Here is a 13,513-nt window from a genome sequence, read left to right on the forward strand (position 1 = left end):
TCTCAATAAGAATACTCAGAGTTGAGTTTCTTCATCACTTTTCCCTTAAATTTATAGATAGCATCTATTGATTTGAGAAGGTTTCTTTGATTCTTGTGATAGTCTCACAATCTTAGAAATATTTATCCCTTCTACTTGCTATTTTCTTGTTCATTACTATCCTTCGCTGCATCAATTACTCTTGGAGATAAGGACAAATCACAAATCTTGATGAACAAATGAGGTGGCAGGCTGGCAGATTCTTTTGACAGTAACTGAAGAGCAAATATTGGGCGCAAGCTGCACAACTATTCTTAGGTGTATCTTGTTATTGTGCACAATAATTGATGAACAATAGAATTAAAAAAAAAAAAAAAAAAAAAAAAAAAAAAAAAGAGAGAGAAATTAAGAGAGAGAGAGTCAAGACACAAATTTAATGTGGTTTGACAATTTGCCTACATCCATAAAGAAACGGCTATATTTTTCTTTTAATGATTCAGGATTGCAACATATATATATATGAAAAACTCTAAACCCTACTTATACTGATGTAGTAAGGAAATTTCTGAAATACCCAACGTTCACTCTCCTCCCATCTACTTGGCTTTCCACTGGTATTAATATGAGCCACTGGTTTCAACCGTGTCAAAAAAAAAAAAAAAAAAAAAAGGGCAGCCCACAATACAAGACTTTTCCTACTCTTATCTTTTGCTGACAAAAAATCTTCATTCGGTGGCTAATTTTTCTCTGACTAATATGAGCCAAATTTCAACACCACCTTCATACGGCTTATAAATCGATCAATCAATTGACTAATCTTGCAATATCTAAACAAATTTAGAGCAGATTTCTCTTCAAGTTTCTCCAATGGCCTCTCTATTGAAATCTACCCCAATAACTCATGATGGTGATCATGAGAATGCAGAAGAGAGCTTCACATATGCCATGCAGGTGGCGACCTCCCTTGCGCTGCCCATGACCTTGCGATCCGCCGTCGAGCTTGGCGTTTTTGAAATACTAGCAAAAGTGGGTCCGGGAGCCAAGCTCTCCCCCTCACAGATTGTTCAACACATGTCAACCAAGAACCCCGAGGCAGCCACGAAGATGTTGGACCGTATTCTGAGGATGCTGGCCACCCATTCTTTGCTGTGTTGCTATGTGATTGCTGATGACTTATCAGGATCTTTCAATAGGCTTTACAGTCTTTCTGATGTGTCTAAACACTTCATCTGCAATGAAGATGGTGTCTCTTTGGGCCCTCTCATGGCCTTGATTCTCGACAATGCCGCGTTAGATAACTGGTCTGTTCTCTATTTTCACCTCCACTTTTCTTGTCCCCCCTTTGTTCATAATTAGTGTTTGTTTTCTTCTTTTGCCTTTTTTTTTTTTTCACAAAAAAACAATAGATGATAAGAGAAGTGATAAAAATCATTTTTCATTCCATCTTTCATCGTATCACTATAGTAGATAAGTAAATCTACCATTGAATTGGCAAAATATATGATTAGAAGATGGTTATGAGTAGTGGCGGAGCCAAAAATTTACAATTGCAGGGCCAAATTAAAAATATAATAAACATAATTTAAAATAGAAAATAAATATTTTTCACAACTAGAATCTTAGAATGATGTTCTTTAGTTGCAACCCTTAGAGATTTAAGAGGACATGCACTCTTTGAGATTTGAAGTTTCATCATTAAAATCCAAGGGTCTATTAGTACTTTTTGGAATGGCAACTTCATTTCTTTTGAATAAATAGTTTTTAATTTTAATTTTGTGAGTCATGAACCTAAATTTTTGAAGTTAAATTATAATGACATAAGAGACAACCAAATTGATAAACAATCATAGAAAAACAACATATATATATATATATATATATATATATATATATATATATATATAATCATGAAATAAATTATATATAGCTAAAGTGTTTAATACTAAAAAACACCCTTAGGGTTTGAACTCTTTATTTTTTGTCTTCTAGGTTTTCATTTTTATTACAGGAGGTACCTGTGGTTTTCATAAAGATAAAAATTTCCTTCGTTAAAACTCCATCCAAAACTTAACAGAATGTCACTTCGGCACCAATCAAATTCTGTTACGTGTCACATATTATTTTTTGATTTTTAAAAGAAAAAATAAAAAAAAATTATATTTTTTCAAAAATTAAAAATTAAAAATTTTTGGATAGCTCAACTGGCCGGTTTGGAGGTGGGGAGCCACCCCACGGCCGGATGGGGAGATTTTGCTTCATGATTGCCGCTAATCACAAAAAGATGCCGAGAAGTATTCGGCTCCAGCCTTGAGCGAAGATCCATGGACTTTGTTGGACAAATTGGAACTTCATTCAACACATGGGATTTGGAGGAAAAGGAGAAATTGTATACTGATGAAGATAACTGCATTTTTGTTCATGTGGGTATTTCTCTCTCGATCTTAAAGTAGCCAAAAAAAAAAAAAAAATTGCTTCATCATTTTCCTGACTTTTATTTATTTATTTTTTCTCTGTTCATCTTTTTCCTGGCTTGAACAGAAAGGAGATGGGAGACATCGAAGGACATCAAGACAAAGCTGTGGAGATTCAAGGGCCCAACTATGGCCAGAGACACAAAAAACAGAGTATTTCCGGTTTCTTACCCGCCGAACTCTGCCAACAGAAAGCTTAGTGGATAGCAAGCAAACATCCAAGAATGGTTTGGTCTGAAACGAAGAAAATGGCCACTCAAATGATTTACTCCCAAAATCTCCTTGGGGGTGGCTCGGCCAGTCCCATCCAGCCGTGGGGTGGCTCCCCACCCCCAAACCGGCCAGATGGGGGTGGCCCAGCCACCCCCCAAATGGCCAAGGAGCCACCCCAAAATTTTTAATTTTTAATTTTTTTTTTTGAAAAAATATAATTTTTTAATTTTTTTTTAAATAAAATAAGTAATTATATGACACGTGGTAGAATTTAATTGGTGTTGACGTGGCGTTCCGTAAAGTTTTAAACGAAATTTTAACTGAGGTACTATTTTCGTCTTTATGAAAATCACAGGTACTTCTTGTGATAAAAATGAAAACCTAGGGAGCAAAAAATAAAGAGTTCAAACCCTAAAAGGGTTTTTAGTATTTAACCATTTTTTTAAAACATACATCTCTTGAAATTTTTTACAAATTAATTTTATATAAATCTTATAATATTTTCTAAGAAGCAAATAATGCTTGACGGCTGATACAATCAAAACAAATATTATTTTTGCCTTATTTACTCAATAGAGAAAACAAAATTGTTACCAATAATTCAATAAAAAGCTTTAGAGTGATTAAAAATAAAAAATACACTGATTTTCAAAAGAGCAAGCAAGCCTCTCTTTCAAGTTATTATTATTATTTTTTTAAAATGACAAATATATAAGAGTCATTTTCAAAATTTTCATATAAAAAGAAAAATTAAAAAGCTGTGGCCCCCACAGGCCACATCGTAGCTCCACGAATAGTTATGAGAATAATGTGTAATATGTTTCTTTTTTAAAATGGGTGGAGCAAATCAATCAAACATACTAGCTATTCTCCATAGTGAGATAATAAACTGGGTCCCTCTCAATAATAAATTTGCAACCCTCAATATTCGTCCTAATTAAGAGCCTTATTGTTTTGTTTTGTTTTTTTAGTGTTTTTTTTCCTTCTAAGTTAGTCTTGCTTAGAAAAAGAAAAAGAAAAAGAAAAAAAAAAAAAAAAAAGTAGTTAGTGCCCCTAGGGATAAATGACAGTCTTGTTCCAAAATTGGCTAGGTAAACTTTATCCAATTCAAGTTACAAAAATGTCATCTGTTCATTTTGTATGTGAAAGACATGCTATTTAAATATGACTGACATAATTTGAAAAAAATTTATTAAAAGGGCATGTGCTCTTCCAACTTTGTCCTTGTTATTTAAGAAGTATATGTTTCTTACATGCAAAATAGACACATAACATTTTACATTCAAAATGTACAATTCAGTTGCATGTGCTGATTCTGGTATTTTAAGTTCAATGAAAAAGAACACAAACTTCTAACAGTACTACTGTAGTTGATCTGTATGGTGTCCTAAATGAATCAAATATGACATCTAACCCGGATTCATTGACAGGTCCCAACTGAAAGATGCAATTCTTGAGGGAGGAATTTCTGCATTCAACAGGGCTCATGGCACGGACGCCTTCGCGTATTGCGGGTTGGAGCCCAGGTTCAATCAGGTTCTTAACACAGCCATGTTCAACCACACTACCATTGTTATTAACAACATCCTTGACTCCTACAAAGGCTTCCAGCAACTCAAGCAATTGGTTGATGTCGGTGGCGGTCTAGGAGTCACACTTAACTTGATCACTTCCAGATACCCCCATATCAAGGCCATTAATTTCGATTTGCCCCATGTTATTCAACATGCCCCACAGTATCCTGGTATATATGCTATTCTTTTATATATAATGTTCTTCATAAGCTATATATATATATGTGTGTGTGTGTGTGTGTGTGTGTGTGTGTGTGTGTGTGGATAAAGAGAGGTGTTAATTATTTGTGTTGCAGGTGTGGAACATGTCGGAGGAGACATGTTCGAAAGCGTTCCTAAGGGGGACGCCATTTTTATGAAGGTGGGTTTTATTGATTTGTGTACTTTTTTGTGTATGAGTTGAAGAGAAATGGCGTTATAATTTGGATATACATATACATTTTGTAGTGGATACTCCATGATTGGAGTGATGAACAGTGCTTGAAGCTGCTGAAGAACTGCTACGAGGCAACTCCAAAAGACGGAAAGGTGATTGTTGTGGATGCAGTTCTTCCGATTGTGCATGAGATTAGCACTTGTGTGAAGAGCAACTGTCAAATGGATGTGCTTATGATGTGTCAAAACCCAGGAGGGAAGGAAAGGACGGAAGCAGAGTTCATGGCCTTGGCAACCAAAGCAGGATTTAGTGGCATCAGATATGAATCTTTTGTCTGTAATTTTTGGGTTATGGAGTTCTTCAAGTAGATTGCTTGCTTGCTTGTAATATTAATTTTTGGAAATTGTCCGAACCCTTTAAATAAAAATGCTTATGAAAAGTTGAAATAAGAATTGCGATCGAGTTCAAGTTAGCTGCTATGATATATATATAGCTTATAGATATAGTATAATGTAGGCATGATGCGAATTTCCTCTTTTATACTCCCAAATCCTTATTTCTTAAGGTAATTAATTATAGTAAATTTATGAGACTAAAAAATATTGTAATGAAAAACGAATGTAATAATATTTGTCATATTAGAAAGTAAGCACTTAAATATTAAAGGGAGAACTCATGTAGCATTTCTCCGCATAAAAGCCCGGCCTAAATAGTGGACCCGACCCGGTTGGCAACTGACCCTTGGGAGTAGGGTATGCATTTGTACTGTAAGTTCACACTTCGCTGCTAGTCGTAATGTCTATCATGAATCCTTTTGGGCCCTACGTACGTAAAGATGAGACTCATGAGAGAAAGACTTCTTTTTTTCTTCTTTCTATGGGTGATTTTTTTTTTCTCTCTTCCCCACATGGACCGGTTGAATTCTTTGCAAAGTTCAATTCAACATGTCATGGGCTTTGTTCCCACGTGACAAATGTATAAAGTGATTCACGACCCGATTTTATTATCAAATCTTGAATTTAAGGGAACGGGTGCATTTGGGGGTGGTCGCCCCTTGGCGCAAAAAAAAAAAAGGGAACGGGTGCATTTGGGGGTGGTCGTCGTATGGGGTGGCCAAAACCACCCCCAGCCCCTTGGGGGTGGTCCGGCCACCCCCAAATGCACTGGACTTTCTTGGCTGGGTGGATCTTGACCACCCCTACACGGGTGGTCCGCCACCTATTTGGCCAAGGGGTGGCCGGAACCACCCCATCTTCTTCCTTCCACATTTTAAAAAAAAAAAAAAAAAAAAAATTAATTAAAGATGAAAAAGTCAATTTTGCTGCCACGTGTCAGTTGGCACTGTAGCTGGAATAGTGCCGTTCCAGCTACAGTGCCGGCCTTGGCTGGGGGCAAACATAGCTTCAGTGAACCATGGCTACGAAAGATAAGACAATGAAAGATAAGACAGTCAAAGAAGAGCGCCAATTCTTAGCACCAAGGCTGCGAAAGATAAGTCAGTGAACCAAGGGCTGCGAAAGATAAGACAACGAAAGATAAGACAGTCAAAGAAGAGAGCCAATTCTTAGCACCAAGGCTGCGAAAGGTAAGTCAGTGAACCAAGGGCAGCGAAAGATAAGATAATGAAAGATAAGACAGTCAAAGAAGAGCGCCAATTCTTAGCACCAAGGCTGCGAAAGGTAAGTCAGTGAACCAAGGGCAGCAAAAGATAAGATAATGAAAGATAAGACAATCAAAGAAGAGCGCCAATTCTTAGCACCAAGGCTGCAAAAGATAAGTCAAGCTATGTTTGCCGTGAGCAGTATTCCAAGATCAGACTGGAACTTAATCGTTTTAGCTACGCTATCCGACATACAATAAAAATTGATTTTAGTAATATTATTTTTTAAAGCAAAACATTCAAAAAAAAAAAAAAAAAAAAAAGAATAAAGAAAGGAGAACTATGGGTGGTTCCACACCCCTTTGGCAAAATGGTGGTCTATTTTGGCCATAAGGTATCCTACCACCCCCCCGCGAAAAAAAAAAAAAGGGAATAAAATACTGGTGGTTTGTTCAATTCCAAAGCGGTTAGTAGTTTGGCCATCCCGATACGCACGGCAGGTGGTCAAACCAATTTCAGCCTCGCGGTCCCGGCCTACCAAATGCACCCGGTGACTCTCGCACAGCAGGAGTCGGACTAATCTCTATTACTCGGGTGGTTCAACTTCAAGATCGGCTGCGTATCGGATTAACTCTTTGTCAAGAATGGGGCGGTCCCATGGACCTATTTGGCCGCGGTGGTCGGAACCACCCCCATCTTCTTTCCCTCATTTTAAAAAAAAAATTAAGATGAAAAGTCAATTTTGCTGCCACGAGCCAGTTGGCACTGTAGCTGGAACAGTGCCGTTCCAGCTACAGTGCCGGCCTTGGCTGGGGGCAAACATAGCTTCAGTGAACCAAGGGCTACGAAAGATAAGACAATGAACCACGGACTGCGAAAGATAAGACAATGAAAGATAAGACAGTCAAAGAAGAGCGCCAATTCTTAGCACCAAGGCTGCGAAAGATAAGACAGTCAAACATGCACATTTTTTGTAAAGTTCATACACAATCAATGACGATCAAAGAAAAATCTTGGAACATCTTATGAAAAGAAGAGCTCGGAGACTGTTTCAAAGTTTATACACAGCCATTGTACGTATATGGAGAAAAATCCAAAGATGTCATATTAAAGGGAAGGCCACATTCATTGCTGGAGGGGCTCGGTCCAAGCCTCTTTCAAAGTTTATGGGCTATCTTTTATATATATATATATATATAAAAGGAGGTCTATTCATTACATAAATGTCACTTGAAGTTTTTATGTTTAGAGTGCAATAGCTAATTTAGTTAATAAAATCTATAACTCATGTACAAGATGGTTCAGATTTAATTCTAGAGAAAAATACTTGTGAGATTCTTAGAGTTTAACTTTTTATCAAATCACATTCAAGGTATATTCCGTTATCAAATTGCCTTTTATATACACTTGTTGTTAGGGTTTTTAATGCAAATTATGACATTTAAGCCTCATTTGGTTCGCAGAATGTCTAGTCCATTTGAAAATGACTGGTTACTACTAGGAATAGAAGAGTGTAGAATAGACTAACTATTCATATTCCTTTGTTTGGTTGTGACGTTGGAATAGAACACTGATTATGTATTCCTTCGTTTGGTACAATGCAATATATTGGTGAATGGAATCATATTGTGATCAAATTCCTAAAATACCCTTATAATATAAATACAATTTATATTGTTAAGGACTTTCTTTCTTTATTTTTTCAAACATAAATAACTACACTATAATTTTTTCTTTGTTTTTAATTATGTCAGGTATGTGGCTTTTTTTTTTTTTTGGCAATTATACTACAAAATTATTTAGGATAATATATTATAAGTCCATGAGTCAACTTGCTAAAAAATAAAAAACTCCCTAAGTTTTTTTCTTTTGAAAAGTTACTCATTGGGTCAATCGAAATGCCAATAAAATCTATGCCGTTAAAATTTTTTAACTGCCGTTAGATTGGTTGAAACGCATTGTTTTACCACATCAGCATAGCGAATTTTTTATTAATTTAATTTAAAATTAAATCTAAAAAAGAAAAAGAAAAAAGAAACCATCTCCGGCAACGTTGAAAACAGAAAATTAAATACTAAATTATAATATCCTTTCACATGTCACTTAAGGTATTAAGTATTAGTTTTCTCACTTTGTAAACCGTTCTAAAGATTTTCTAGGTTTTATTTGTGATATTGTGTTTATTGAGCAAGAGTATCTTCCAGAGTAATGAAAATCGGAAGATAATGAAAATCTCCAAGTTTTTATTAATAATAATAATAATAATAAATATTTCGTGTGTTCTTAGATACTCTTATTTTATATACAATCATGATAACTTCGATGGGAATTGGATGCAATGGGTGTGAATGGTTAGCCTCATGTTAAAGGGTACTCAAAATCCATCTTGTTCAGTTAGGTGTCAAATAGTCCGAATACCCGCCCTAACAAAATGGGGTCCAAAAATATCGTCCTGTTGCACATGCAAATATTCAATGGACAGCTTCAATGCACCCTATAAAGATGGAGACAACTCTTGTTTAAACCGACAAAAAGAGCAATTTAGTAAGTAACAAATTAAATTACCTTCTTCCTTTTTCCATGCAATTTACAAATTCTGCAAGCGAAAGGCCCAAACCTTGGATTAATTTACAATTAATCACGAATAATTACGTACTGCAATGAAACACATAGAAAAATACGCTGGAAATTGCCTAGAAAAAAAAAATTCAGGTCGAAATTACAATGGTTAATGATTGGTTGTTTCAAATCTGAGAGCTGAGAGGGGGTTTATTTTATTTTATTTTCCCCATAAGTCTACGCCTTATGAATCCAGGCAATTAGGATATTGGTTCTAGAAAGAAACTAAAGTTTCAAAATAATTGACATAATCTGCCTATTATTCCACAACCACAAGGCTGAGAGTTTGCCGACAATACAAGACTTTTCCTACTCTTATCTTTTGCTAACAAAAAGTCTTCATTCGGTGGCTAATTTTTGTTTGACTAATATGAGCCAAATTTCAACACCACCTTCATACGGCTTATAAATCGATCGATCAATTGATTAAACTTGCAATATCTAAACAAATTTAGAGCAGATTTCTCTTCCAGTTTCTCCAATGGCCTCTCTTTTGAAATCGACCCCAATAACTCATGATGGTGATCATGAGAATGAAGACGAGAGCTTCTCGTATGCAATACAGGTGGCGAGCTCCCTTGTGGTGCCCATGACCTTGCAATCAGCCGTGGAGCTTGGCGTTTTTGAAATTCTAGCAAAAGCAGGTCCGGGAGCCAAGCTCTCCCCAACACAGATTGTTCAACAGATGCCAACCAAGAACCCCGAGGCACCCACAATGTTGGACCGTATTCTGAGGTTGCTGGCCACCCATTCTCTGCTTGGTTGCTCTGTGGCTGCTGATGACTCTGGATCTTTGCAGAGGCTTTATAGTCTTTCTAATGTGTCTAAACACTTCGTCTGCAACGAAGATGGTGTCTCTTTGGGACCTATCATGGCCTTGTATCATGACAAGGTCAGCTTGGATAGCTGGTATGTTTTCTATTTTCACCTCCACTTTTTTCTTCTTTTCCCTCCTTTTTCTATTCATAATTAGTTTGTTTTCTTCTTTTGTTTATTTTTTTTTCCAAAAAAATAAATAAAAAAAAAACTAGTTGACGATCTTTCATCGTATCGGTACAATGGACATGTGAATCCATCATCGAATTGGTAAAAAGAATATTAAAAAATTGTTGCAAGTTGTTTGTTAATGTTTTGACTTTTTTAGTGAAAAAAAAAAAAAAAAAAAGGATTATCAAACAATTTTTTTAAGCTAGTCCACTTGTTTATGAAAATATTGCACAGTTATGCCTAAAGTGCTTTTGGTGTGCAAAGTTATTTTAGAACCGGTTTTAGGATTGTGTTTGAGAAATAGATGTTTTAAGTAAAAAAAAAAAAAAAAAGCTTTTTGGCAAAAACTTCAATTTTAAGCTTTTGCCAAAAGTGCTTTTTGGCCATTTTTAGGCTTTTTAGACCATTAAAAATGCTTTCATATATATATATATATATATATATGACAAACTACAATATTTATTCTGCCATTTAATGATTCAATAGATATTTTTGAGTTTAAATGTTTAAATCCATCACATATTTGAAATAACAATGTCGTTAAACCCAACCCCCTTATATTACAATATTAATGTTTTCGAGTTTAAACTGCGAATTGGGATAAACAAATTAATTAGATCATAATTCGAACATGTAGGCTACCTCTTACACTACCTAATCTCTCTATCATTCATGTGAGCTTTGCTTGTCCTACAATTTGCGTTGGGTGATTGCTCTTGTGTCTGTTTATAATTAAGTGATTTTGACAAAATTAACCTAATACTAAATAAATAAATATAACTATATATTGCAAGATTTTTGTTTTACTTATAGTAGTTGTCGTGATTGTTGAGAAACATCATGTGGTGCATGGAATAGATAGTGTAGCGAATTCCAAACTACTCAAGTTTAATTGTTCTAGATTCTGGTACATTCTTTTATGAATTTATTGTGAAACTCATGATATATATATAGTTAAGATCTTGGAATTTATATAATATTTGTAGATTTATTTACAAATTTTTTCTCGTACAATCCAGTACTTGCGCTGATTCTGGTCCGAATTCATTGATAGGTCCCATCTGAAAGATGCAATTCTTGAGGGAGGAGGAATTCCATTCAACAGAGCTCATGGCATGCAGGCCTTCGAGTACGCCGGGTTGGAGCCAAGGTTCAACCAGCTTTTCAACGCAGCCATGTTCAACCACACAACCATTGTGATGAAGAACATCCTTGACTCCTACAAAGGCTTCCAGCAACTCAAGCAATTGGTTGATGTTGCCGGCGGTCTAGGAGCCACTCTCAACTTGATCACTTCCAGATACCCCCATATCAAGGCCATTAATTTCGACTTGCCCCATGTCATACAACATGCCCCACTTTATCCTGGTTAATTTGCTCTTCTTCTATATATATATAATGTTCTTCATAAGCTATATATATTTGTGTGTGGGGGGATAAAGAGAGGTGTTAATTAATTGGTGTTGCAGGTGTGGAACATGTCGGGGGAGACATGTTCGAAAGCGTTCCTAAGGGGGATGCCATTTTTATGAAGGTGGGTTTGATTGATTTGTGTACTTTTTGTATATGAGTTGAAGAGAAATGGTGTTATAATTTGGATACATTTTGTAGTGGATACTCCATGATTGGAATGATGAAAAGTGCTTGAAGCTGTTGAAGAACTGCTACGAGGCTACACCAAATGATGGAAAGGTGATTGTTGTGGATGCAGCTCTTCCAATTATGCCTGAGAATAGCACTTCTATGAAGTGCAACTGTCAATTGGATGTGAACGTGATGACTCATGTTACCCCCAGGAGGGAAGGAAAGGACGGAAGCAGAATTCATTGCCTTGGCAACCAAAGCAGGGTTTAGTGGCATCAGATTTGAATCTTTTGTCTGTAATTATTGGGTTATGGAGTTCTTCAAGTAGATTGCTTGCTTGTAATATTAATTTGGAAATCTATCGTTTCTTGTCCAAACACTTTAAATAAAAATGCTTATGAAAAGTTGAAATAAGAATTGCGACTTCAAATTAGCTGCAGTTGATATATATATATATATATACACATAGCTTATAGATATAGTATTATGTAGGCATGACACATCAGTCTAATGAAATGATAACAAAGCCATCAATTTAGAGATTAACCTGAAATGAGTGATTCATGCTGCTTGACTGCCAACCTCTTTCATGCCCAAGTCAAGCAAATGGTCTCTTCATGCGCCACTTGTTAAAATTGGATGAGATAAGAGTTGAGTATTTAAAATTACTTGTCAACATCGTAGAAGAAAAAAAAAAAAAAAATCTTTGACAAATCTCTCATATAACAAAGTGCCTATTAAAGTAGTTTGAAATTTCAAACTACTTTAACAAGCACTTTGTAAATCATTGTCGACACCTCTTAAGGGTGTTGGTTTACTGTTCAACAGACACCCTTATTATAGGGGTGTCGGTTCCACTAAATGAGACGCCTTGGAGTGTCGTTTTCTTACAAGGCGTCACTAAATCTGAAATTTTTTTGTAGTGAAATTAACCAAACGCCCGCAATAAGGGATGCATCCATATAAGTGGAAATCTTATTATGAATTGTTTTTTAAAAAATGCTATACATACTTTAAAGTGTTCACTCCCACGTACTCACTTCCTAAAATAGTACGTCACTGAAAATCACTATTAAATGAAATAACAAACAAAAGTATATATAGTATTTATCTTTAAAAAAAAATTATAGTTTTTTCATGAAAAATACAAGGAAAGAGAGAAAAACAGAAAGGGAGCATTAAAAGTGGGGAGAAGTGAGGGACATAGTAAACAAAAATTTTCAAAAGTTTTTAGTTATTAAGTTATTATGATAACTATACAAAATTAATTTCTTTATAAAGATAAATGTTGACGTAAGTCATTTTATTTGGTTAAAAATTGATCAACGAAAACTAGTACTACCTGAGAATTTTCTTAATTACTTGTAGAGATTATTAATAAAAAAATTATTTAAGCAAATGAAACTAGAAAAAAAAAAATTACATCTAAAAAGTCGTTTGATTTGAATTCACTACCTTACTTGTTAAGAAAATGCTTGAGTCCTATGATGGTTTTGAGAGCCTCAAGCAGATCGTTGACGTTGGTAGTGGAAATATCGGAGTGGTCCTTAGCTTAATCATTTCCAAATACCCCAAAATTAAGAGCATTAATTTCGACATGCCTCATGTTATACAACATGGCCCGCCCTGTTAGAATACATACTGCAACCTGTGATACACCTCCATCAGTTACTCAAGCTACACCTGATTTGGAATGTGTTGTCCAAGGCTAAGTTGAGAATAAATCCTCACAGACTGTGTTCGTGCAATAAAAAGAAGATCATGCCAGTTGTTGTCAATAGTATCATATCTCAATAAGAAAGGAAGGATGTGAACAAGTCAATGAGGAAAGATCCATACATATCAAATCTGTCCAAGATTTGATACACTAACGTGCTGCTCAAGCTCATATAAAAAGGAAAGAGAATAATCAAGATAAAGAAGGAATTAGAGTCAATCCCATGTAATTAGCAATCAGTGTTTTGTTTTCTATTTTTGTTATACTGCTGTATACATGTATATATGTGTAAGACATCCTATGTGATTATTCATTCAATAATAAAACTACCATTTTGGTGTCTCATTGTTTTTATGGTATCAAAGCCTTATAGCCAACGCTGAATTTCGATCC

At 35.4% G+C, this 13,513-nt stretch overlaps 1 protein-coding gene and 1 pseudogene across 1 annotated transcript; both read left to right on the top strand.

The window, feature by feature from the left end:
• Window positions 1–817: 817 nt before the first annotated feature.
• LOC132186245 (cathecol O-methyltransferase 1-like) lies at window positions 818–5,075 on the top strand. Its single transcript, XM_059600121.1, has 4 exons — window positions 818–1,280; window positions 4,094–4,407; window positions 4,534–4,598; window positions 4,685–5,075. Exons 1-4 carry the CDS (start codon window positions 847–849, stop codon window positions 4,979–4,981), a joined length of 1,110 nt encoding a protein of 369 aa, XP_059456104.1. The 5' UTR covers window positions 818–846; the 3' UTR covers window positions 4,982–5,075.
• A 4,071-nt stretch (window positions 5,076–9,146) lies between these two features.
• LOC132186246 (caffeic acid 3-O-methyltransferase-like) lies at window positions 9,147–11,754 on the top strand (annotated as a pseudogene).
• Window positions 11,755–13,513: the final 1,759 nt, after the last annotated feature.

Source organism: Corylus avellana, chromosome ca7 (genome assembly GCF_901000735.1).
Source record: "Corylus avellana chromosome ca7, CavTom2PMs-1.0".
In the NCBI taxonomy this organism is placed as follows: Eukaryota; Viridiplantae; Streptophyta; class Magnoliopsida; order Fagales; family Betulaceae; genus Corylus; species Corylus avellana.

Coding starts and splice junctions, on each gene's coding strand:
- LOC132186245 (XM_059600121.1), top strand. CDS start 847: ATGGCCTCTCTATTGAAATCTACCCCAATAACTCATGATGGTGATCAT. Junction 1,281..4,093: donor AATGCCGCGTTAGATAACTG/GTCTGTTCTCTA, acceptor ATTCATTGACAG/GTCCCAACTGAAAGATGCAA. Junction 4,408..4,533: donor ACATGCCCCACAGTATCCTG/GTATATATGCTA, acceptor TTTGTGTTGCAG/GTGTGGAACATGTCGGAGGA.